Source organism: Taudactylus pleione, unplaced genomic scaffold, assembly GCF_031769625.1.
Source record: "Taudactylus pleione unplaced genomic scaffold, aTauple2 ptg000126l, whole genome shotgun sequence".
Classification (NCBI taxonomy): Eukaryota; Metazoa; Chordata; class Amphibia; order Anura; family Myobatrachidae; genus Taudactylus; species Taudactylus pleione.
In genome coordinates this window covers 2,501,858-2,526,000 of record NW_028284528.1, presented here as the reverse complement: position 1 = coordinate 2,526,000, position 24,143 = coordinate 2,501,858, and the positions used below count along the sequence as shown (strand labels likewise).

General features: G+C 45.4%; 1 protein-coding gene across 1 annotated transcript in view; it reads left to right on the top strand.

Moving 5' to 3' along the window:
• LOC148523885 (uncharacterized) overlaps positions 1–23,718 on the top strand; it is an 85,237-nt gene extending 61,519 nt beyond the window's left edge. The window contains exons 20-27 of the mRNA XM_088472549.1: positions 7,430–7,567; positions 10,040–10,177; positions 12,371–12,508; positions 13,522–13,659; positions 17,908–17,988; positions 20,606–20,718; positions 21,114–21,312; positions 22,516–23,718. Coding sequence (XP_088328675.1) covers positions 7,430–7,567; positions 10,040–10,177; positions 12,371–12,508; positions 13,522–13,659; positions 17,908–17,988; positions 20,606–20,718; positions 21,114–21,312; positions 22,516–22,697 — 1,127 coding nt within the window. The 3' untranslated portion in view covers positions 22,698–23,718. The remainder of the gene's footprint in view (positions 1–7,429; positions 7,568–10,039; positions 10,178–12,370; positions 12,509–13,521; positions 13,660–17,907; positions 17,989–20,605; positions 20,719–21,113; positions 21,313–22,515) is intronic.
• Positions 23,719–24,143: the final 425 nt, after the last annotated feature.

The following is a 24,143-nucleotide window of genomic DNA, read 5'->3' as shown; positions in this document are numbered from 1 at the left end:
CTTTTAAATGTGTCAGCCAGTAGAAAAAGTTAAAAAGCCAGTAATGAATATTGTTGTGCACCAACTAGATCTGGAAAACATGCACTGTACGGGGTGCACTGATATGGATCACCTATTGGATCAATTATTAATACTGGATAATACACCATCCAGTACATAGGGGGACCAATCTGTGCATCTGTGTCCAGGACAGTGCATGGTTTCTTTTTCTGCCCTCCCCCAGATTCCCCAACTTGCTCATATGATCTGTAAAGGAGCCGGCACATGAAATAAAAAGATTCAGCTCAGACAGGATGGCCCTACTTCTACATATAATTACTTACTGTGTTTGCTGGTCCTGTATATGCCAGAATTATATCATTCAGTACATTCGTATGATGTATTTTATAGATGGTCTAAGTGCTGATTATGCCCTCTTAATGGTAGAAAACAGTTGCAGCAAACAGTGTCAGTATTATGCTGGGCATTGAGGTATCATTGGGGGAATAGAATGCTTTAGTGATGCGTTATATGACAGTAAGGGGTAATGGCTTTGACTCTGCTTTATTTATCTATAGCACCTAAGATCTAGCTTTTATCTCCTTTGAATCATTATTATCAGCCAATAGAGGAGATTGTATTATATACTGTATTCTGAGCATTTAACTTACAAAATAGACAGAATACATGTGCTACAGTGAATTTCTACAGGGTGCACAGCTTATTATTGCAATCACTGCCCCAAGCAGCTATCACCGGGAAGCTCCATTCTCAGCTATGCTCCTACTTCCACAAATATACATTGCTGGAGGTCACGCAGCCTTCGCGTCCTGCCTATGAGGGGTACAACGCGTGCAAAGCAGCTAGTTCAGTTCGTCAGGGCTAACAGCAGGCGTCTGGGGAAAATGCTTCGCCTTTAATAATTCCACATTAAAATGTCGTTTTCGTCACCTCTGCTTGCGATGTGGTGGCAATCACCCAGTTGCCAAGTGTTTCAAGGGGGGTGCCCAGCAGCAGCCTGCACAGCCAGCAAAAGGCACAAGTGCTAAGTAAAGTTCCATCCCCTGTCCGTGTCACAGCGATAGCAAAATGGTTGAGTTGGTACCTGCAGGATGCAGAATTTTCGTTAAAAGGCTTCAGTTTTGGTTTTGGTTTACCTATTTGCAGGGATGTCGACACATATCCGCCTAGAAATTTGAAGTCTGCCTTTGAATTGCCTCACATTCTTAGGGAAAAAGTGGCTGGCGAGGTTAGCGCAGGCGCATTGCTGGGCCTTTTGCAGAACCCCCATTAGGGATCTTGTGAATTCCCCGGTGGGAGTGGTTCCCAAGAAAATTCCAGGAAAATAAGGGCTCATGCAACATCTGTCTTATCCGCCAGGCTCGTCAGTAAATTATGCCATACCAGTTGAGGTTTCCTCGGTGGTGTACCAGTCTTTTGACGATGCTTTGGACGTCATTAGGTGTTATGGTCCGGGCGCACTGATGGCTAAGATAGATGTTGAGTCAGCTTTTCGTCTACTTCCTTTGCACCCAGAGTCATTCCAGTTTATGGGTTTTTAGCTTGGACAACGGATATTGCATAGACAAATGCTTGCCTATGGGGTGTTCTGTGTCCTGTGCGTTTTTCGAGCATTTTAGCACCTTCCTACACTGGTGCGCGGAATTTATTTATTTAATTTTTGCGGTAGTCATGGAATAGCCCACTATCTCGATGACTTTCTGTGTGTCGGCCCTTCCGGTTCAGGCAGATGCAGTTATCTTTTGTTTTCTTTACGAGCGCTGTTTTTTCATTTGGAGTTCCCGTTGCTGTGGACAAAACGGAGGGCCCTTCCCCTTGTCATTCCTGGGTATCGAGATCTGTACCTCGGTGGGTTCTTGTCGCATTCCTCTCGATAAGCCTGTCAAGTAATGCCATAGCGGAATGCACGGCTTCCAGTAGAATTACCGTGCGGCAGGCGCAATCCCTCCTGGGCCTGTAAAGTAATTCCAATGGGCAGAGCTTTTTCACGTAAATTGGAAAGGGCCACGGCTGGTGTCACTAACCGAGACATTTGCTACGTTTATCCTCAGAGATTAAGCAGGACCTCTCTGTCTGGGTCTCGTTTCTTCGGGATTTTAATGGCGTTCGGTTGTGGATGTCTCCAGCCGCTGACAATTTGCAGCTGCAGCTGTTCACCGACGCAGCAGGCACCACGGGGTTCGGATGTTACCTTGATGGCTCCTGGTGCGTTGGCCGTTGGCTGGAAGAATGGGTGGGAAAGGGTTTGACTAAGGACTTACTCCTTCTCAAACTCTTTCCCATAATGGTTTCCTTGGAAATCTGGGGGGAATGGTTACGCAATCGCAGCATCATTATCAGGTGTGACAACCTGGGCATGGTCCATGCGATACAATCAGCAACATGCGGCTTCCCTGCTGGTTTTGCGCTTGCTAGCGCAGCTGTGCTCACATGTTTGCGCTGTGACATCATGTTTAAGGCAAGACACATTCCTGGGGTGGAGAATGAGATAGACGATGCGTTATCACGTTTCCAGTGGGCTAGGTCCCGATCTGTGGCCCCTGGTGCTGACGTTGTGCTTTGCCCCTCTTATGTTTGGCAGGTGATCGAGCTGGCATGGAGGGCTAAGCAGAACAGTCTTTAGCCCCCTCCACGTTGCGAGCATATCGGCAGGCATGGAATGAATGGGAAGATTATTCCCGTAGCAGCAAATAGGCAGGTAAGAGTCAGCATCGTTCGATGCTTTCTTTTATTTGGAGTCTCCGTTTGGCTGGCAGATCCAGGGCTTCTGTTGCGCGCTCTTTGGGGGGCATTGCATTTTATTGTAAATTGAAGGGCCAACCTGACTTTACTAAAAGTTTTCTGATAGTGAAGGCTTTAAAGGGTTTGGCACGGGTCTCCCGGCCAGTAGCTGACCGTAGGAGACCTGTGGACGCTCATCTGCTTCCGGCAGTATTAGGGGCGGTTCTCGGAGTGGCTCTTACTGCGTATGAGGCGGTCCTGATTCAAGTGGTGTTTTCGGAGGCTTTTCACGGCACCTTGAGGGTATCGGAGCTGGTGGCATCATCCAAATGGGTTGATGCCGCCATGCTCCTCTCGGATATCCTGGTCAGTGAGAGGTCTGTTCTCTGTAGGATTCGGCAGTCGAAGACCGACCAGACTGGTAGGGGTAGGTGGATCTCGTTGGGTCCATCTAGGGACGAACAGATCTGCCCCGTGGCACTAGCTATGCGGTATGAGTTATTGCGGCCGGATGTTCCTGGTTCATGACTCATGCATATGGACAGGACTCCGCTTACCAAATACCAGTTTGGTTGGTTTTTGAAGAGGTGTGTATCAGTTTTAGGCCTCCCGCCTCAAGATTTTGGTACACACTCGTTTCTGATCGGAGCCGCAACTTCGGCGGCAGCTGCGGGTTTCTCGGCATCAGAAATTAAGGCCCTAGGACATTGGAAATCGGATAGTTATAAAGGTTACATTCGACCTAGGCATGAAGGCCCTTTGTTTAAAGTCATTTCACAGTCTGTTCCGGTTACGTTTATATTTTATGCTTGCCTGGTTTTTGTCTTGTCTCATGTACTGTCCTGTCTTGTCTGTTACCCCTGTCCGTCCTACTCGGGTTTAGCTACTCGCCATTGCTGGCAATGGGAGTCTTGAGGGATTTTACAATTTTTACCTGAACTGACGGATTCAATTCGGCTATTCTCAATCATTTAATTAGGCCATAGTCCATCCCTCAGCAGGTTTTTATTTTACCTCTTGCCGAGTTCACCTGTTTTTTCCCAATTCCCCCCCACCCATTCTTCCCCTTTGTGTCTTCTGTTTGTCTCAGCCACTTCAAATAGTAAAGTCGGCGACCAATAGAAAATTTTTCTTTTTGGCAGATACTCACTTATGTTCTATCAGATTCCACTAATACACCATAAAATTTTATTGTTTTATGACAATTACTAAATTTTTATTTACTGCTTTCCTCCACCTTTAGGATTGCTCTTTGACACGCTGGACATTTGGGTTATAGGCCACTCATATATTTTCTGGGCTGCTAGGTTTGAGTTCAGATCAAGCTCCAATTTTTGAATATTCAGCTAGGGTCCGTTGGATAGGTTCCAGAGGTATGAGATGGCATTCCTTTTGTCCTAAACTGTTAGAGTATGCAAGGCTTTTTGGTAGGCCACGTATTTTGGTGGCTTATTTAGGAGGCAACGACTTAGGGCAGAGGTCCACTGTAGAATTACGAGTTGATATTGTCAACGATTTGGCGAGGGTGCTATCGGCCTGGCCCTTGTGTAAATTAATTTGGTCTTGCATTGTACCTCGACAGGTCTGGCGTGGGGTTAGGAGTTTTCCTGCTAATGACGACGCTAGGAAGAAACTTAATTTCGCAGTTGCCAAATTTGTGATGGCCAATTATGGCCGTTTCATTTACCATAATAACATTCAATTTCGATTTAGTTATATGTATAGACCTGATGGAGTTAATTTAACAGAGGAGGGTGTGTCATTGTTTATTGGGGATCTTTTTGAGGAGTTGGCGTTATTGGGGTAGTACTTGGTATGGTGGCGGTGCGGCGGTTCTATAAGCTGAACCTTGCTGTGGCGGGAAAGAACGGCAGGTCGCCAGTCCGGGTGCAATTATGATTTAAGGGCGCTACCTTCGTTGTTGGCTGTACCAACCTAACGGGGGGCAGTATCACCACCTAAACGGGTGGGAAGTCAAGATGGGGGTGAGCGTTACCTTTTGTTGTTGACATGATTTACATGGTTATGTGTATGCACTCTGGGCGATCTACGCCTGCTATGCCTTTTGTTGTTTGTGTGTGGGCATAGCAGATCTGGCTGATTTCTGGCCGTCCTTTCTTTGCCACCATACATCCTTAAATAAATAATAAATAAATAATAATTATTATTGCTCCAATAAATCGCCATCAAGTTATCTGCCAAATCCACGTCTCAGTGTCTTTATTTTATCTTAGTATGATAAGTGGTTTGCACACGTGACAACACCTCATCCGATAGAAGGTTTAGAGAAACCGAAAGATTGCATAAGAAAAGAGGTGTTTTAAACCTCTAGGATGGGGGCAGGCATGTATGCAAATTACTTGTGGGAGTTAGCCTATGGCAAGCAGGGGCGGGTTTGTAACAGGAACATTATATAGTCGGCTAAAAGTGTGGGCCAAAGCCTCTTTGTTCCAGATTCCCCACCCTCCCTCCCCTATAAATTTTGTATGTGGTGGGTTTGGTTTTGGGTGGCGGGAAAGAACGGCAGGTCGCCAGTCCGGGTGCAATTATGATTTAAGGGCGCTACCTTCGTTGACTGGTAGTTGGCTGTACCAACCTAACGGGGGGCAGTATCACCACCTAAACGGGTGGGAAGTCAAGATGGGGGTGAGCGTTACCTTTTGTTGTTGACATGATTTACATGGTTATGTGTATGCACTCTGGGCGATCTACGCCAGCTATGCCTTTTGTTGTTTGTGTGTGGGCATAGCAGATCTGGCTGATTTCTGGCCGTCCTTTCTTTGCCACCATACATCCTTAAATAAATAATAAATAAATAATAATTATTATTGCTCCAATAAATCGCCATCAAGTTATCTGCCAAATCCACGTCTCAGTGTCTTTATTTTATCTTAGTATGATAAGTGGTTTGCACACGTGACAACACCTCATCCGATAGAAGGTTTAGTGATGTATTATAAGCAGGTAGTCAGGGGGAAGTGCAAATAAAAAGGTGATGTTGATAAAGGTCACTAGTACTAGTGAGCCGCTTGTGGGTATTTGTGAATCCTCCCTTGGCGCTGGTCGGTGATCTTTTTGTCACTCAGTAAGTGGGACGTAAGCGTCTGAGACGCGTGCCTGGGATATATCAGACGCATGTACTATAGCTACCGAACAGCATGCGCCTTCAGTTAGCTGCCACTTTGCATTGGCACGCAATTACAGCTTTTCCAGTCATCACAAACTGCGCCGGTCATTTGATGACGCAATTGCGGCCACTTCTGCCTCCAATTATCCAACCCTGTAAAAAATGATGAGCACCTAGGAAAGGACAGTTTGTCACATTGCGGGACCCAGCGTACGTTGCAGCCTGTTCACAATCGAGCAGACATCGCTGCCTCCAAATGTTATGTTTGCGAGATTCCGTCTCCAGGATAGTTCACCAAGATTGTATCAGCTGTGGTCCTCATTGATCACGTACATGTTATAGAATGATAGGTAGAAGGTGATTGGTTGCTATGGGCCATTTCTACACTCTCTAGAACAGGGGTGGGGAACCTTTTTTCTGCTGAGGGCTATTTGAATATTTCTAACATCATTCGTGGGCTCAGTGCAGGCCACGCCTTCTCCGTGTGACAATGGGCAGAGGGACTCAGTGTTCTGAGTTGAGCCACATGGCTCAGCTCAGTCAAGTGTCTCGAGACAGTGTCTCGAGACGTGGCTCATTTAGATACAGTGGAGCAGAGCCGTAGCTAGACTTTTTGGTGCCCTGTGCCAGAAAGAGCATTGGCGCCCCCCTCATTTTTCAAAGGGACATAATGCACCCAAAAAAGGGGAATGGACTCATGGGGAAGGGCCAGGGAAGAAATAGGGGAGACCAGGAGATGCTGGGGATGAAATTTGAGGAAACTAAAAGCAAGAATGATAATAAACAGAAATTTGACAGGCCCAAACAGCGCCCCCTGCCCTGTGGTGCCCTGTGCGATGGCACCGGCCGCACTACCCTAGCTACGGCCCTGCAGTGGAGCAATAGGAAGCAGGGGAGCCGCTGACTTGAAGTGAGCTCCGCCCCCCCCGCAGCCCAGCACTGCAGATCAGTGCACAATCACAGACCCGACTCCTCTCGGCATTAGCAGCGCGACTACGAATGAGCCGACTCACTGCCAGCTCCGCCCCCCGCCAGACCCACACACTGCAGAACATCGTACAGGGCCCCGGCAGTGAGCCGCTGACTCGTACTGAGCTCCGCACCCCAGCACTGCAGATCAGTGCACAAGCACAGACCCGATCCCCCCGGCAGTAGCAGTGCGACTCAGTAAGTCGCTGCCAGCTCCGCCCCCCACCAGACCCATTCTACTGGCTGCTTCACTGAGTCACCCTGGGCCCGGCGGTAGCGGCTCCCTCTGGGTCTGACAGAGAGGCTAGGGGTGGCTGTCTCGACACTTCAAACATTGAATGATTAGAATCATTCAAACATCTAAATTATTCCAGTCATTGTGTCGAGACACTCACTCAGTAGCCATCTCTAGTGACAACACATGGAGGGTGCGGGGCCACAATTGATTACAGCAATGTGTACTGTGATGCCATATAAAGTGTGCGCTTACTGTAACAGCTGTGTTGTGTCGTGTACACAGTACAAGCCCCGCAAGACTGTCACGCACATGGGTTTATTACTCCTGTACGTTTGCTGAGTGTAATAATGACCTTTCATGTCCTGTCTCTGCAGATGTAGATGAATGTGCCAGTAATAATAACACCTGCTCACCATATGCAACCTGCACAAACACTATTGGGAGCTATGAGTGCCAGTGCAAGCCAGGAATGCAAGATCTAAACACAACTAACCCAGGACGGAGCTGCGTAGGTGAGTACAGCCGCCAAGTCCCTGCCCTGCATTCAATGTACATAGCACCTAAAAGGTAGATTGTTTTCCCTTGTAATGCCCCTGGTAATAGTCCCCCCCTTGTCGTGCCCCCAGTGGAGGTCCCCCCCCCCCCCCCTATGCAGTGCCCCCAGTAGTAGCCACCCCCTTGTAGTGCCCCTGGTAGTAGTCCGCCCGAGTAGACACATGTAATAAAAAAAACACTTACCTCCCCGCTACATCTCCAGCTCCTCGGTCTGTCCTCCCGGGCAGCTCTGCATTATGGGAGAGACGTCATGACATCTCTTCCATTACCCACTGCCGGAGCCGGAAGATGGAGCGGCTCCTGCAGTTGGCGCAGCAGCCAATGAGAGTCTGACAGACTCTCATTGGCTGCTAATTAGAACAAACACGCAGCCGGTCAGCACTACACTACACGCGCGGTGCAGCTGTGTCACAGAAACACAGTCTGCCCGCGGCCCGCGTGGTCGCAGCTGAGGCGCCCTCCACTATGTGGCGCCCTACTCAGCTGCGTACCATGCGTATGGGTAGAACCGGTCCAGGGGGGCCCTGCACCCATATTATTTTAAACTCACCTGTCCGTGGTCCCGCGTCGGGTGTCAGCGCTGCACAGAACACCGGAACATGGCAGCTGCGGCCATTTTTCTGGCGTTCTGTGCATGCGCAGTAGACTCTGGGTACACTCTAGTGCCCAGAGTCTACTGATTCTGCGGTGGCCGGCCAGCCATGTCAGTCGACTGCCGGCCACCAGAGAGAGAGGAGGGGGCCCCACACGGGGAGTGCACATGGGCCCCCTCCTCTCTTAAGACGCCCCTGTGCAGTAGCTTCTATCAGTAATCTCACTTGTAGGTTTTGCACACAAACTAAATTAATCTAAAAATAAAGAGAAATTCCTAATGCTCAAGTATAAGAAAATTCAACAATTAAGTCAGAAGTTGCTGTCCTATGGGGTATATATAGATAGATATAATATATATACTCAAAACACAGGAATGAGGAGGTTGTGGCACTCCACTAAGAATAATTGCAGCCTTTTGCCAAACATTTAGGACCTATCCCAAAGTATCCCGCATGAAACAAGTAGTATTTGAGTGTGGTGTAGAAAATGGCGCTATGATCGCAGGTGCCTTCACATGAACATCTAAACTAGGGAGCCGATTCAGACCCGTTCGCTAGGCTGCGTTCGCACGCAGTCGTCAGAAGGCCGAGTATGCAAATCCTGCCATCGCAACAGCAAGATATCAGTACGCCCACTATGTCTTAGCGTGTGACCACAGGCCAGTCTTAAGACGCCCACTTGCCCAGGAAGTGTATATAACAATCGGTAACATCGAGACCCATTGGCTGCATACGCAGCGCTTGTGGTTGAGCCTACCCTACCGCAAGCACTGCGAGTGCTGCAGTGGTTTAAACAACCAGGTGACGTTTTCATGGACCTTCCCTCTGTCACCACCCACAAACGGCACATTCTGTCACTTAAACTAGCGGGCCGAATGTGTGTTCTGTAGAAGATCTGGGCAATCGCAATGACTGGCACGCGCACTGCGACGACCAGCAGTGTGCGAACGCAGCCTAGTGACCAGGTCTGAATCGGGCCCTTGTTTCTATCTCTAGGACAGTTCACCAAGATTGTGTCAACTGTGGTCCTCATTGATCAAGTACATGTTATAGAATGATAGGTAGAAAGTGATTGGTTGCTAAGGGCAATTTCTCCACTCCCTAGAAGCTTTGATAAGCTCAGTATTATAGAAACATACACATATTAATGTATAGAGGATCTCAGTCAGACCCGCTCGCAAGCGCCGATGCGCTCGCAAACGGGTCGATGTAGAGGCCCTGTGCACGCGTAGCGGCTGCACTGCGCATACGCAAGCCCCGGAGCGAGAGAGAAATTCTCATGCTCTGGGGCTTACTACAAAAGGGGCGGCTGTCGATGGTGATCGACAGCTTGCACCGTTTCGTGGACGGGGCGGGGGAGTGGCTGGCCAAACGGAGGCGCTCCCGACGGAACGCCTGCCGTTTGGGGGCGGCCCCACTGACATCACTTGTGATGTCAGTGGTGAGCTTCCGGCTCTAATAAAGCCGAAAGCTCACAGGGGCTTGCGGAAGACGGGACCCTGCCACAAGGGTCTCGTCGCAAGCCCCGATGGTCGCGATGGTCAAGACCATCACGACCATCTACCTGGCCGCTCACTAAAGCTGTGGGTGGTCACCCACAGCCTAGTGAGCGGCCAGGAGGCCAGGCCGAAAAATAAATGCGGCCGCCCTCATTCAGAGCAAGCGCTCGCATTTTGGTCCAGAGTGTGTACTGTGATGCCATATAAAGTGTGCACTTAGCAGCTCAGTTCCGTCGTGTACACATTACAAGCCCCACAACACTGTCACGCACATGGGTTTATTACTCCTGTACGTTTGCTGAGTGTAATAATGACCTTTCATGTCCTGTCTCTGCAGATGTAGATGAATGTGCCAGTAATAATAACACCTGCTCACCATATGCAACCTGCACAAACACTATTGGGAGCTATGAGTGCCAGTGCAAGCCAGGAATGCAAGATCTAAACACAACTAACCCAGGACGGAGCTGCGTAGGTGAGTACAGCCGCCAAGTCCCTGCCCTGATGCCATGACCGGCTGCATTCAGTGACCACTGCACCTAAAACGTAGATTGTTATTTAATATAAAAGTCTAGTACAGTGATCGTAAACCTTATAGCTTATCAGGAGTAAATATATTGGAGATAAGGATAAGATAAAAGGATGGAGGTGCAGCAGCTTCTGTCAGTAATGTCACCGGTAGGTTTGGCACACAGACTAAATTAATCTAAACAAAAACAAAGGACCTCATTCAGAGTCGATCGTAATTGGCCGCTCGGTCGTACCCAGCGATGTTCACTAAACTGCGCATGCGCAAGTTTTGCAATGCGCGTGCGCAAACTAGCTGTTGCGATCTGAAATTTCTCTCTCCTTGAACACAGCCAGGTCGTTAGTTTGAGTGACAGGATGAGGCGTTTGTGGGTGGTAACAGGGGAAGCTGCTTGTGAACGGGGGAGTGGAGATCCGAACCCAGGCGTGCCTGACTATGCAAACGGTGTTTTATGGGAGTGCATAATTAACTAAGTAGTGTCATGGCACACGTGACATGGGAGGTATTTACACTGACCTGATCGTAGTGCTTAAGAGAGGGTATGGTCAACCTTAAGCTGTACGATCAGCTCCGATGGTCTCGATTAATCCTTATATGCGATCGAGAAGTGGGCGTGTTTTTAGTCTTACGGCCGCATCCTCCCCTCGCTCGTCCAGCTAACCATCCCATCTTAACGACGCAACTTGCGAGCGCTTCATTTGCATATCCGGACCCTTTTCCCTTACGACCGAGCGGCTGCAATGACCGACTCTGAATGAGGTCCAAAGTCCTAAAGTTCTAGTATGAGAAACATCAATGATATAGGGCTGTATTCAATTGCCGGCTAAAAAACGTTCAATTACTTAATTTTGCCTGTCGGAAACTTTCCGCCGTATTCAATTGCGAAGACTTTACGCCACTGTGAAAAGTCTGCGCCTTGTGACCAGCAGAAAAGATTCGCCTCTGAATGGAGGCTGAAAAAAGTGCAGAATTGGGGGTTTGGGGTGCAAAGTTGCGGGAACAAACCTGCAGCCTTGGGACAGTCCCCCAAAGGTAAACTGCATAAAAAAACATTTAAAAAAATACTTTGGAACATCCCCAAAAAGTACTTTTGTTTTGGGGTGTTGAAAAAAACCAAAGTTGGGGGACAAAGTTAAATCTAGCTAAATAGATTCCAGGGGGTCCCCCAAGTATGCCCCAGGTGTTTTTTGGATTGCAGGTGTTTGCTGAAGGTGCGTTTTTTTTAAAAAAAATTTAAAACTTCACTCTAGTGATTTTTAACCATGCTTGCACCCATTTTCTAGTACCCCAAATTTGCTGGGACTAGTTATTTTTGCCCCAAAAAACGGCTAAATGCTATTCTTCATCACTTGTGCAAAGCCGCTAAATAGCAGCAATTGAGAGCATTTAAGTACCCAAGATACCTTCAGCAGGGCTATTCGGGGGTATCAGGCTGATTTCCCCAAATCTGACAGCACTTTTCGCCTGTTTGCGTTTCGCCGGGACGCGTGTTCACATCCTTTGCAATTGAATAGGGCAAAAAAGCGGTCGCGCGCACGGAAAAAGTGTTTTCTCCAAAAACACGCGATGTAGGCAGAAAGTCCAAGAGGCGAAAAGTCCCGGACTTTTCACCGGCAATTGAATACGGGCCTAAGTCAGAAGTTGCTGTCCTAGGGGTATATATAGATAGATATAATATATATACTCAAAACACAGGAATGAGGAGGTTGTGGCGCTCCACTAAGAATAATTGCAGCCTTTTGCCAAACATTTAGGACCTCTCCCAAAGTATCCCGCATGAAACAAGTAGTATTTGAGTGTGATGTGGAAAATGGCGCTATGATCGCAGGTGCCTTCACATGAACATCTGAACTAGATTCTAATCATTCTATCTCTAGGACAGTTCACCAACATTGAAGGTGATTGGTTGCTATAGGTAATTTCTCCACTCCCTAGAAGCTTTGATAAGCTCAGTATTATAGAGACCTACACATATTAATGTATAGAGTGTGTACTGTGATGCCATATAAAGTGTGCACTTAGCAGCTCAGTTCCGTCGTGTACACAGTACAAGCCCCACAACACTGTCACGCACATGGGTTTATTACTCCTGTACGTTTGCTGAGTGTAATAATGACCTTTCATGTCCTGTCTCTGCAGATGTAGATGAATGTGCCAGTAATAATAACACCTGCTCACCATATGCAACCTGCACAAACACTATTGGGAGCTATGAGTGCCAGTGCAAGCCAGGAATGCAAGATCTAAACACAACTAACCCAGGACGGAGCTGCGTAGGTGAGTACAGCCGCCAAGTCCCTGCCCTGATGCCATGACCGGCTGCATTCAGTGACCACTGCACCTAAAACGTAGATTGTTATTTAATATAAAAGTCAGTACAGTGATCGTAAACCTTATAGCTTATCAGGAGTAAATATATTGGAGATAAGGATAAGATAAAAGGATGGAGGTGCAGCAGCTTCTGTCAGTAATGTCACCGGTAGGTTGTGCACACAGACTAAATTAATCTAAAAACGAAAACTAATTCCTAATGCTCTAGTATAAGAAAATTCATCAAGTAAATCAGAAGCCACTGTCCTAGGGGTAGATATAGATAGATATTATACACACACATATACATATATATATATATCTATTTTATCCATTTATTATATCAATGTCACCATCAGTTATCTCTACTATATCTATATATGTATCTACAGTATGTATAACCATGTACAATACCTGACTATCTGTAAAGTGTGTGTGTGTGTATATATATATATATATGTATATGTGTGTGTATAATATCTATCTATATCTACCCGTAGGACAGTGGCTTCTGATTTACTTGATGAATTTTCTTATATCTTATATATGTATATATATATATATATATATATATATATATATATAGTATATATACATATATTAAAATCCTATATTGATGACAAATTACGCATACAAATGTATAGGAATGACTGTGACCACATTATAAATCTGACAGTTATAGTGAATGGTAAAGATAAGTTAATTTGTAATATTTGTAACAATATACTTCTGACTAATAGAAGGACACATTGAATAAGTGATATGCACATTATTTTATTGACTTACTTAGGGCCAGATTTATTAATATTCTTGTTATCACTTGTTAGCAATCAGCTGTCATTTTTCAAACACATGACAGGAGCTGATTGGTTGGAGCATCAATTAAGATTAGTAACGAGCGATCACAAGAATATCACTCATTGATAAATCTGGGCTATATTTTATGTATATGTAACATTGGCTCATTGTACTAATTGCAGATATTGACGAATGTGCCCCCAACCAATACAAATGTTCCCAATTGGCATCCTGTACCAACAGCATTGGTAGCTATCAGTGTCAGTGCTATCCAGGAATAGTGGATCGGAACAATTCTAATCCTGGAAAGGATTGTCTAGGTGAGTGCATTCACAGGTCCCGCACGTGTCCTGGGACAGTACTGTATCTGTATCCCAGAATCAATCAGTGCAGGAGAGAGAGCGCTAGCGTGTGTGTGAGTCCCCATAAATACATAAATACCCCTCACTCTTGTCTGGGTTATTATCTTTACGTCAAGTGGTCGCAAGTCCCAGTTTTCACAGACACCATTAATCACCATTTATCACTCGCTAGGCCTGATTCAGAGAGTGGACACTGGTGTGTCTGTTTCCAGCTACGATAAAATTCAAATGCCAATATCAGCCCATCCCCCGGTGTAGCCGCCTGCGTCAGTATGTGCCAGGTCTGAGACGCCCACTTTCTGCGTCTCCGCATGCTGTCATACCGCTGCTGATTCTTGACAAGCCACCATTGCATGCACCATCGAAACACTTGCTCAAGTCCTATAACAGGTGCAGTGTCACCGTCTGACTCTGGGCTCCTGTGGCTGCGGCCGTGCGCCTTTCAGAAATTTTTGCGCATACGCAGTTGCTAAATATCACTCAAGTGCGTGAACATCGGCATGTTGCGTGTAACAGAGAATCAGGCCTTCTATAAAAATATACTTTAATATTAAAATGATTACATTTGTATATCATTTTAAATAAAAGCCAACTCATACATCACAGGGGCTAACATTCTGCCTTCCAACGCAAAACATGTAAAATAGGACAGCACAGACGGTGTAATGGTTAGCATTACTGCCTCACAGCACTGAGGTTGTGGGTTTGATTCTCACTACGGCCCTAACTGTGCAGAGTTTGTATATTCTCCCTGTGCTTGCTTGCTCTGATTTACTCCCATACTCCAAAAATATACTGGTAGGTTACTTTGGTTCCCAACAAAATTAACCATAGTGTGTAAGAGTGTGTGCATGTGATAGGGAACTTAGATTGTAAGCTCAGCACTGTGACACTCCAAGAACACAGTGATAGGCTTGGGCACATCATATAGACCCTTTTATAGTGCCAAGTAAACAAGTCTTGTACCTGCAGTGTAATTAGCCGAATCTTTAAGTCTGGTGACTCAAACATGTGATGTTATTGTGGCTGATGAATCATGCACAATAACACAGACATGTGATGTTATAGTGTCTTATGAGTCATGCGCAATAACACTCAGTTAAGAGACAGCACGTAGCGTTTAATCATTTAATAACATGTCAACATAACACACTCAAATGCAGCCTCAATCTGCGCTTACTTTCTCCATCTTTGCACAAAAATTGTGATGACATAAATAATATTAAAAATATTTCACAGCAAACATTTAATTCAGCTAAAGATATTGCAATGAAAACTTTTATACTGTAGTAACGTAGTGTTTGTCAGACTGCCGGTCTCAGGACGGGATATACTAAGGACTAAAATGTAGTCAAACCTCTGAAAACTACAATTTTCTGAGGTTTGTCGCAATCCCATATGTATCAAGCTACGGAAATGCAAATCCTATAGATGGCATTTGCTATAGAAGCCTATGGGCTTCTAACTGTCACGTTACAGGCTCTGTTTGAAAAGTGACAGTTAGGAGCTGATTGGTTGGTACTTTATCACTCTCCACTTTATCTCTCTCCAAGGCTTAATACATCTCCCCCAAAATCAACCTGGTCTTGCTTTAAAACTCATTACTGCTTTATATCTAACTGCTATATTGCTGGAATCGCATCGGGACCGGCAAATTGAAGCTTATAACGCTTGGGCCTAATAGTATTGTACATGGAACAACAGAGAAAACAGAATAGTGCAAATAAACACTGACCAGGCACCTGCTAATAACTAAATTATATACAGAGCAGTCATTCATTTGCGCAGTGCTTTAAAACATAGGGTGAGGAGACTTTTTTGTGTGGAAGACAAACAGATTATTTTTCTTTGGTCTCTAACAAAATAATGTCCCCTAACCAGACCATGCTTCATTTCAATACACGGCAGTAATTTACACTATGTCATTATGGTTGGAGCTTTAAGCTTTAATAAGGGTTATCCAAAACTCCCCTGAACGCTGGTAATTACAGGTATAGCGGGACCTTTAACCTCTCTGGGGATTTCCAAGGAGTTAAACAATGTTTAAGCATTTAAATGAATGTTCCTGTGATTTAGCTGATTGGCTGTGAACGCTGAGATGACAATACAGTTCAAACTGGAGATTTTAAGTGTTTATATTTCAACATTAATATTACCTGGGACCAACCATGAGATCACATTATGCAGAATTGGAAATCTGAAGAGGGAAGATACAGGCATACTGTAGTCATGCTTCTATTTAGGGACAAATGGGCGGAGTTTGCCTAAGAGGCGCGATCATGATGTGGGGTGTCGTTTCCCTCTTTATACCTGGACCTGACATTTCTCATGGCAGCCTGGTCATATACCAACACAGTAATCTAGGAGTACAGTAACCTGTATCTAGAAAATGAATTAACCTGCACCTGACGGCACATTGGTACAGTACACGGCCGCACACGTTCCTGTAACACGTATTAATGATCACCCAAATGATTGCTTTCATTTTCTTACCAATGCTAAAAATATGACAGAAGGGAATCTGATTTTATAAAAGCCAGCCCATGCTGTACTTGTTGGTTGGAGCACACTTATATATCAGAAACGAGTGCTAGCTCAGTTGTTACAGTGTCCCTTCCTAAAATTGGCACCATACCTAGGGCCCGATTCAGACCCGTTCGCACGCAGCAGTCAGCTGCCCAAGTATGCAAATCCCGCGATCGCCCGGCAAGACATTAGTACGCCCACTATGTCTTGGGGTGCGATCGCGGTATGTTTTTAGACGCCCACCAGCCTGTCTTAAGATGCCCACTTTCCCTTCGTAACACACGTCATCTCCAGGAAAAGTATGCAACAATCGGTAACATCGAGTACCATCGGAACCATACGCAGCGCTTGTGGTTGACCCTACCCTACCGCAAGCACTGCGAGTGCTGCAGTGTTTTAAACAGCCATGTGACTATGACGCTGCGTCTTAATTTTGTATACCCTAGAAACTGCGTATAGACACTCAGGCACGCCTGCGTTCGCACCACCACTCCCCCGTTTCCATCGACCTCCCCGTTACCACCCACAAACGGCACCTTCTGTCACTCAAACTTGCAGGCCGTCTGTGTACTCGCTGCGATCGCTTCCTGATCGCAACGTCTGGTTCGCGCACGCACACTGCGTCTATTATGCATGCGCAGATAGCGAAAATTATCCAGCAGCTTGCGAACGCAGCCTTGTCACCGGGTCTGAATCAGGCCCCTAAATCATTGTGTCTCCCATACCGTAATACTTCACAAAGGCTTTAATCCTGTAAAACAAACAAATATTTCTTCTTACATGAGTCATCTGTTATTAAACATTTACACAACAATGCCCCGGGCAACTCCCAAATTGTAATTGTGGTAAGTACAAAGGACTCCCTTCTGTACCCGCCTGCGGTCCCCTTCTTGCGGCTGATGTGCACATAATAACTGGCTACACAGGGGTGAGACTCCGATATTAAAGGTCCAGTTTCCTTATATTGACAGTAAAATAAATATCAGAATAAATTAAAAACAAAAGTTATTTTTTACGTTATAAACAGATGCAAAATAATATGGAGAAAACAATGCAAAAGAAACATGATGCTACTGCTCTTTATGCTTAATAAACACCTCCCCATTTCGGAGCTCAACAGCTGTACCGTAAGGAGGGCGGTGCGGCCGGTGCCGTCGCACAGAGGGTGGTGTCCTGAAGGTGGCAGCAGCCATACTCACCCTATGCAGCAACCAGCGCCCCGCTCGGCTCACAGCTCCCACACTGTGTGGCGAGTGACATTATGAGCGTAAAACTGGTTGTGTATGATAAATGGCGCTCCAGCCAATCAGCTCCCAACTGTCATTTTTCAAACAGGTGACAGTCGGGATCTGTTTTGTCGCTTGGAGCATCTGAAGGACGCACCGAGCAGCAAGCTAGTGGTCCGGAGAAGTCATCCCCTCCCGCCCACCCCTTGGGGTTCTCAGGATGGCTTGAGCACCACTTAGGAGGCGGGTGCAGCTGAGGGCGCAGCGGCACCCTGTTACGGTGCTGGGAAACAGAACAATAGAAATATGACTAAAATCAAAATAAATTAAACAACATTCTCTTGGTGTAAACGACAACCGCATCTCAGTGTCACCGGAATAATAACTGATAGACAATGTTGTAAATCTGATCACAAACTTGTCACATATCAATGAACTCGTATTTGTTTTACAGATCCCGTCAGCTGTTACAGCAAATCGACATTTTGTTCAGAAAGTTCATTTTGTATCAATTCTAAAGACACTATATGTACAAGTAAGTCTGCCAATCAACGTATCAAACATGCAATATGCCGTGCAGTGTTGTTCTTATAACTTAGATTTATCATACTTTGCTGGGGGGTTTTGTCCTATGGCTCCCTGAGGACAGGTCGGATTTATGTGTCCTACTTTGTAACGGGGACTCTGATAAATTTAGAAACTGAGTGGGAAAATTAGTGTGAGAACAACTTGAGATCCATGGCCTGCGGTCCTTAGAGGTTTGGTTCGGATATATACTTTTGAAAATGCATTGCCCATCCCCTTCCGCAGGGCGCAACAGGTATTTTTTGTTGGGCCCACTCCCACCTTCTTAACCCACACTTGCCTCATTACCCATAGGTGACTGCTAAAGGCTGAAATTTATCCAGATCAGGAATGCAAAACCCTGGTAGCTAATGCCACCTTCAGATGGTGGTAGCCCATAGTAGCCTAAGGGCTAGTGTGTTGCAGGTTTACACTGGCCAGGCATGCGCACTGCACTTGCCGAGACTATACCCGGAAAGAAAGTTACTTTGTGGGTTGGGGAACGTCTCCACTGGTCAACTTCTCCAGACTTTTCACTGCTTGATACATCAACCCCTTTGTCACTTTCCTGATTCTTCACTGGGGCTCGGCTTTCTCGCCAGCTCTATCCCGGCACCTGATTATTGATAAATGCAAGCAAAAATATTCATTTTTGCTTTGAGAATTGGGGAGATCTTATCACTTCGCAACTGCAATAAAAATGTGGGATGTGATAAATATGAAGTTTCGAAGCCTATGAATTCTATAACATGAGGATCAGTTTAGTTCTCCGAGACAGTGACATATCTTTCAGAGAGGGAGGGGGGCACCACCATGGGTGCAGAGTACAGCATCTAGGGGACAGCCCCGGTACAGAAGATCTACTCCCCATGCTGGATGAGGAGGAGGATATCTTGCCTCCGGGTGACAAGGTTGAAGGTCCACCAATGCTCCGAGATGGACAACAGCCCAATTTTTCTTGCTTGAACACAGCATGCAAGTATACTAAGGGATTATAATTTCCAGGGGTGTATCTACGGGTCCGAGTGCCCCTGGCAAACTAAGGGAGTGGCACCCCCCTCCAATGAATCAATGATTGCTCCCACAGGAAATGAAACACGCACTGATTCATTGCCCCCACAGCCAGTAAATAAAACTAAATATTAATTCCCCCCAGCCCCCTACAGAAGACTGAGTGACCTCACTTGCTGGGCTGTCACAGATAGCTGCAGAGCTAATTGCAGGAGACCAGCCTCCAGTCGCTTCAGAAAGTCCAGACCAGTGACTGTCTCCCTCCAGAGAGTCCAGACCAGGCCAGTGGGTTGGAACTTGGTCCCACTCCCTCCCCCAGCACCTCATCACCGTCCTCAGTCCCTCATCACTGTCCTCAGCCGCTCATCACTGTCCTCAGCCCCTCATCCGTGTCCTCAGCCCCTCATCCCTGTCTTCATCCCCTCATCACCATCCTCAGACCCTCATTACCTCCCTCAGCCACTCATCACCCCCATCAGCCTCTCATCACCATCCTCAGTCCCCATCACCTTCCTCAGCCCCCATCACCTTCCTCAGACCACATCACCTTCCTCAGCCAGCCCCTTTCACTTTCCTTAGCCCCCATCACCTTCCTCAGTCCCCATCACTTTCCTCAGCCACCATTACCACCCTCAGCCAGCCCCCATCACCCCATCACAGACAGATCCCAACTTTCTCCTGTCTGCCTGTTCGTCCTCACTCCCGCAGGTCCTGGCCGCCAGAGTCAGCAGTGCAGCATGTGCCCTCCCTGACACCTGCTTTGAAGGGCATCTAGATGCTGCAATTAGGCGTGTGTCCTCTCTATCAAAGCACGCATGGTGTGTGACATCACACGTCACTAAGGGGTCACGCCGCCGACCAGCGCTGCCAGATCCAGACTGAGTCTGTCACTCTGTAGTGATTGTGACAGACTCAGTGTGTATGTGTATACTAAGCGCCGGGTAGCCGGGATTTCACTGGGGCTGGCAGCAGGGAATCGGTGTGCCCACAAAGGGATAGAACTAGCTGCGGGTGGCACCGCCAGGCGGCAATGGCGGCCCCTCCCTCAACCGGTGCCCCTGGCGAGTGCCATCCTGGCCAATAGAATGATACGCCCCTGATAATGTCTACAACCACCGATGTGGATCCATACTCCGTGTGCTCTTTGTCAGGAGCAGAATGGAGTTCACGCTTCCATAATAGAGTAGACCATAGTAAACAAGACCATGTGGGGTCCCCAAGTCGATGATTGCAAAGAGTGATACCCTAATGTCCTGACTATGGCTTCACCCAGGTGCGTGTGCAATGTAGCACGTAGTACCACATGCTCCTCTTAAAGTGTCCCTAAATGATAGTGCACGTTACAGAGTGAAAGCTAGCCCTGTTATTTGTTGCTAGAGATCTGTTATAGATTGTGTATAGATTATGTAACCTGCTATGTAAGGACTGAGAGGTATTTGTGTATACAGAATTCTTCATTATTGTGGTGCAGTTTGCCAGAGGCACCATCTGTCTGTGATGTCTTCCTTATGCTAGTATACAATGCAAAACTCTCCAAGAGATCACCTGGTATGACCGGCCTCTATTTCCGTCTCCAGGTAATCAAGCATTTCCATGTAGTGTTCTGATGAGAGACAAGAATTTCACCGTAGACCTGTACAATTCCTTCAGTGTATATTACAGAGAACTGTCATTAAACTTCACAGTCCAGGTAAGTCACTTGTCATCAACACTAACGTAACAATCCAATTGTTCATTGCTCAGCCGTCCATCTGATTTGTGATCAGCTAATCTGTCAGACTGCAGTCTGGGCACCAGAGGTGTAGTCTCACCTGGGCAGCAAACTTGTTAAAAACTATAATGCCAGCCCTTACATTAACTTCTGCTTACTGTCCATCTTCATCTTATTCAGTAATAAAGTTATAGTGCCTGCTCTCCCGGAATGTCCAGGAGGGTAAACTCCCAAATTAGATGAGGGCCCCTTGGACTGATCGCCGTATTGTACAGCGCAACTAAATAGTCTGGTGCTATGTAAATGTTAATAAATAAGATATTGCTGTGTTTCAGCTGTCTATATTTATGTATGCCATATTTTCTCCTTTTCAGCTTGCAGGTCACATGAAAGTCAAACTGAACGTGAACAGCCTCAAGATTATTGTGGTCGGGTTCCGGCCGGGCAGTGTGAACGCCTATTTCACGTCTGCGATAAATTCATCTACTCCAGTTAGTAACTCAGATTTTGAGGACGCTCTGAAGAGTGGTATTCAACAGATATCTAAAGACTTCTCAGTTACTGTGTCACCTTGTAAGTACCCACCAATACCTACCGGGGTCTTCATTTCCCTGCGCAGAATGCTCACAGCAGTTATATCCTGAGGAAGCACTGTTGCCGTTAGTGTTACATCAGTGTCAGCTAGTGTTGTTATTTGCTATATATTGTACAGCATCATCTTGTTTCTATCCCAGTTATTTGAATTCATTCATCCATTTGGATATGCAAACAAGTCTTTGATCTTAGGATAAGTCATCCTAAAAAGGCACCATCAGTTATTTCTCAGAAATCTATCATTCGGTCACAAATATATGCTCATATTGTAGTTCATGCATTTGCCAAAGCTGGCATTTTGGACCCGATTCAGAGTTGGGAGCAAATATACAAAAATGTGCAAAAAAGGAGCAGTTTGCTCCTGGAACAAAACATGTTTTTATGCAGGGTAAATATACTGGCTGCTTTTGCATAAATCAAACAAATCCTGGGCAGCTTTGTATTTACACTGGTATATAGAATGAAGCTAGGACACGCCACGTCCCAGCTATAAATCTCTCTGCACATGTTACATCTGCCCCACATGTGCCATCGACACTGCACCCACCTCTGCACTAGGCCCACAGTATCTGCACAAAGATTCAACATGTAAAACAAGCGATACTTTCCCTTCAAGTCTTGAAAAATATATATCTAAAAACGTACTGTTCAAGCAGCTTGTAACAGAAATATTGCAATAAAATAATTTGTATTATGCGCAAATGGGGGACGCTCAATAATAACTACAGAGTAATGAAATAAAAGTTGTTTCTTCATTTGTCCATTTATACACGAGTCATTGTTCAGGTTACTTAAAAAATGGCTGGTATAGGGGGAACTTACTATGGTCATTTTCTTAAATGAAAACTGACACATTTTATTCTGTCTATATATTCAAAGTAGACAAGTAATAACAAATAAAAACATACAACTACCCCCAAAAAACATATAGTTATTCATCTCACCCTAAAATAACGTACAGCTCACTACAAGTATCTGCATTGGAGAAATAAACTGTGTGATACTTTCTGTATTGCCATCTGTTGGCCATATGTGGTACTGCAGCAAGAATTTCACAAGCATTACTAAATGCTTACATGGCATGCTAATCACCACTAACCCTTCTCTATACACTTAGCTGTCACTTTTATATAATAATAATTTCCATTTCAATATATTTATCTATATATCCTTACTTTGCAGCAATAATCCAGTCCACTGATTCCGGTTGGAGGACGGCCACCATTGTCATCGCTGTTCTGCTAGGAGCGCTCTTACTGTTAATTGTCATTCTCTCCGCATTGTGGATCTACGCAAAAAGAAGAGTTGGCAAGTTCTCGCCCTCAACTGGCGGCGTTTCCTGTTCTTCATATAGACATTTCTAGGTCATCCTGTAACGAGCCAGCTAATCTACCTTATCCCTCATCATTCATTATATGGACTCATTTAAATATTCCGGGAAGGCTGAGTAGGATCTACTCACGCTGTATCTGACGACATACAGTTTATGCAACTTGATTTTCTGTTAATGATGTTAAGTACTTCTGTTGAAGAAGAGAGAATAAAAAATATTGTTCAAATCTAGGGGACCTGCCCATTGGGTGTGCAAACGTTTGGAATCAGATACTATATTTTTATATGAGGTATAGATAACTTTAAACGATTTATCGGTTCCTCCGTTAAGATTTGAAAGTCACATAGCGGTTACTGGGAGCACAAAACCAGAGAATGTAAATAGTGATATTTTTGCACTGAAACATAAAGCGCTTTAATTTTTAATGACTATTTTTATACGTAAACTACTGCGGGCAGGAATGATCTTTTATTTATACAGTGGAATCTGTAAGGCTGAGGCGTTAGATACGTGGCATGATCAGACGGTCCCTGGACCACGCAATAAGTGCCTGAACCGCGCACTTACCTTTGGCGTAATAAGGGCGGTGTTATGTGGTGAGAGTGGTGTCCCGTTGGCTATGTTTTATCTGTGGTTAATTCACGTAAGGGCCAAACACATGTATAAGACATATTGCCAGAGGGGCAACACAATGTAATCTGCGCCAATTAGCCGCAAACATGAACAAATTGTACTCTTCATGGTTTACTAATTGTAATGATAAATATATTTCATAAATATGATTAAATATGCAGTTATATACCATATAGCTATTAAGATTTATGGACAGAGTAGGTCCATACATATTGTCCTAAGGCACCACACTTTCTCGGTTAATTATCGCATTTATATTGTTTCGTCTGTGAGTGCCGCATATGGTGAATGTCTATGTGTATGTCACTATTGTACTGTATTTATGGTGAGATAAACAGATAAAGATAATATGTTTGTTTACTATTATTTATTATGATGCTATTTAAGCTGAATGCAATAAACAAATTATTTTATTAACATGGGGCTTATGCACTTGTGTATTAATTGAGCTATTTACCAAAATACCGTGTGTAGTCACAGAGATAGTGCCACAAAGAGCAGCGATGACGTATGTTAATTCACGTGCCAAAAATGTGGGCCCTAATAAATAGCCCCCTTAATAAATTGCCACCTATATTAATTCTCCATTTGTTTTAGACATTTTAGACCATGCTGCCGAAACTACCCCCCGGATCAGCTCTTTTCTGCAGTATTGTCCAACAACATTAAAAACAAACCAGATTATTGAGGGTATGCATTATTTATGTCTCTAGCACCTGTCACACGGGCGATTAAGACTGCTCCCAGAACTTGCTCAGACATTATTTAGAAGAATTCACGAAGACATGATACTTGAAATAGGGACGACCATCAATGATTCATAATCATCGATGGTTTATGGCCG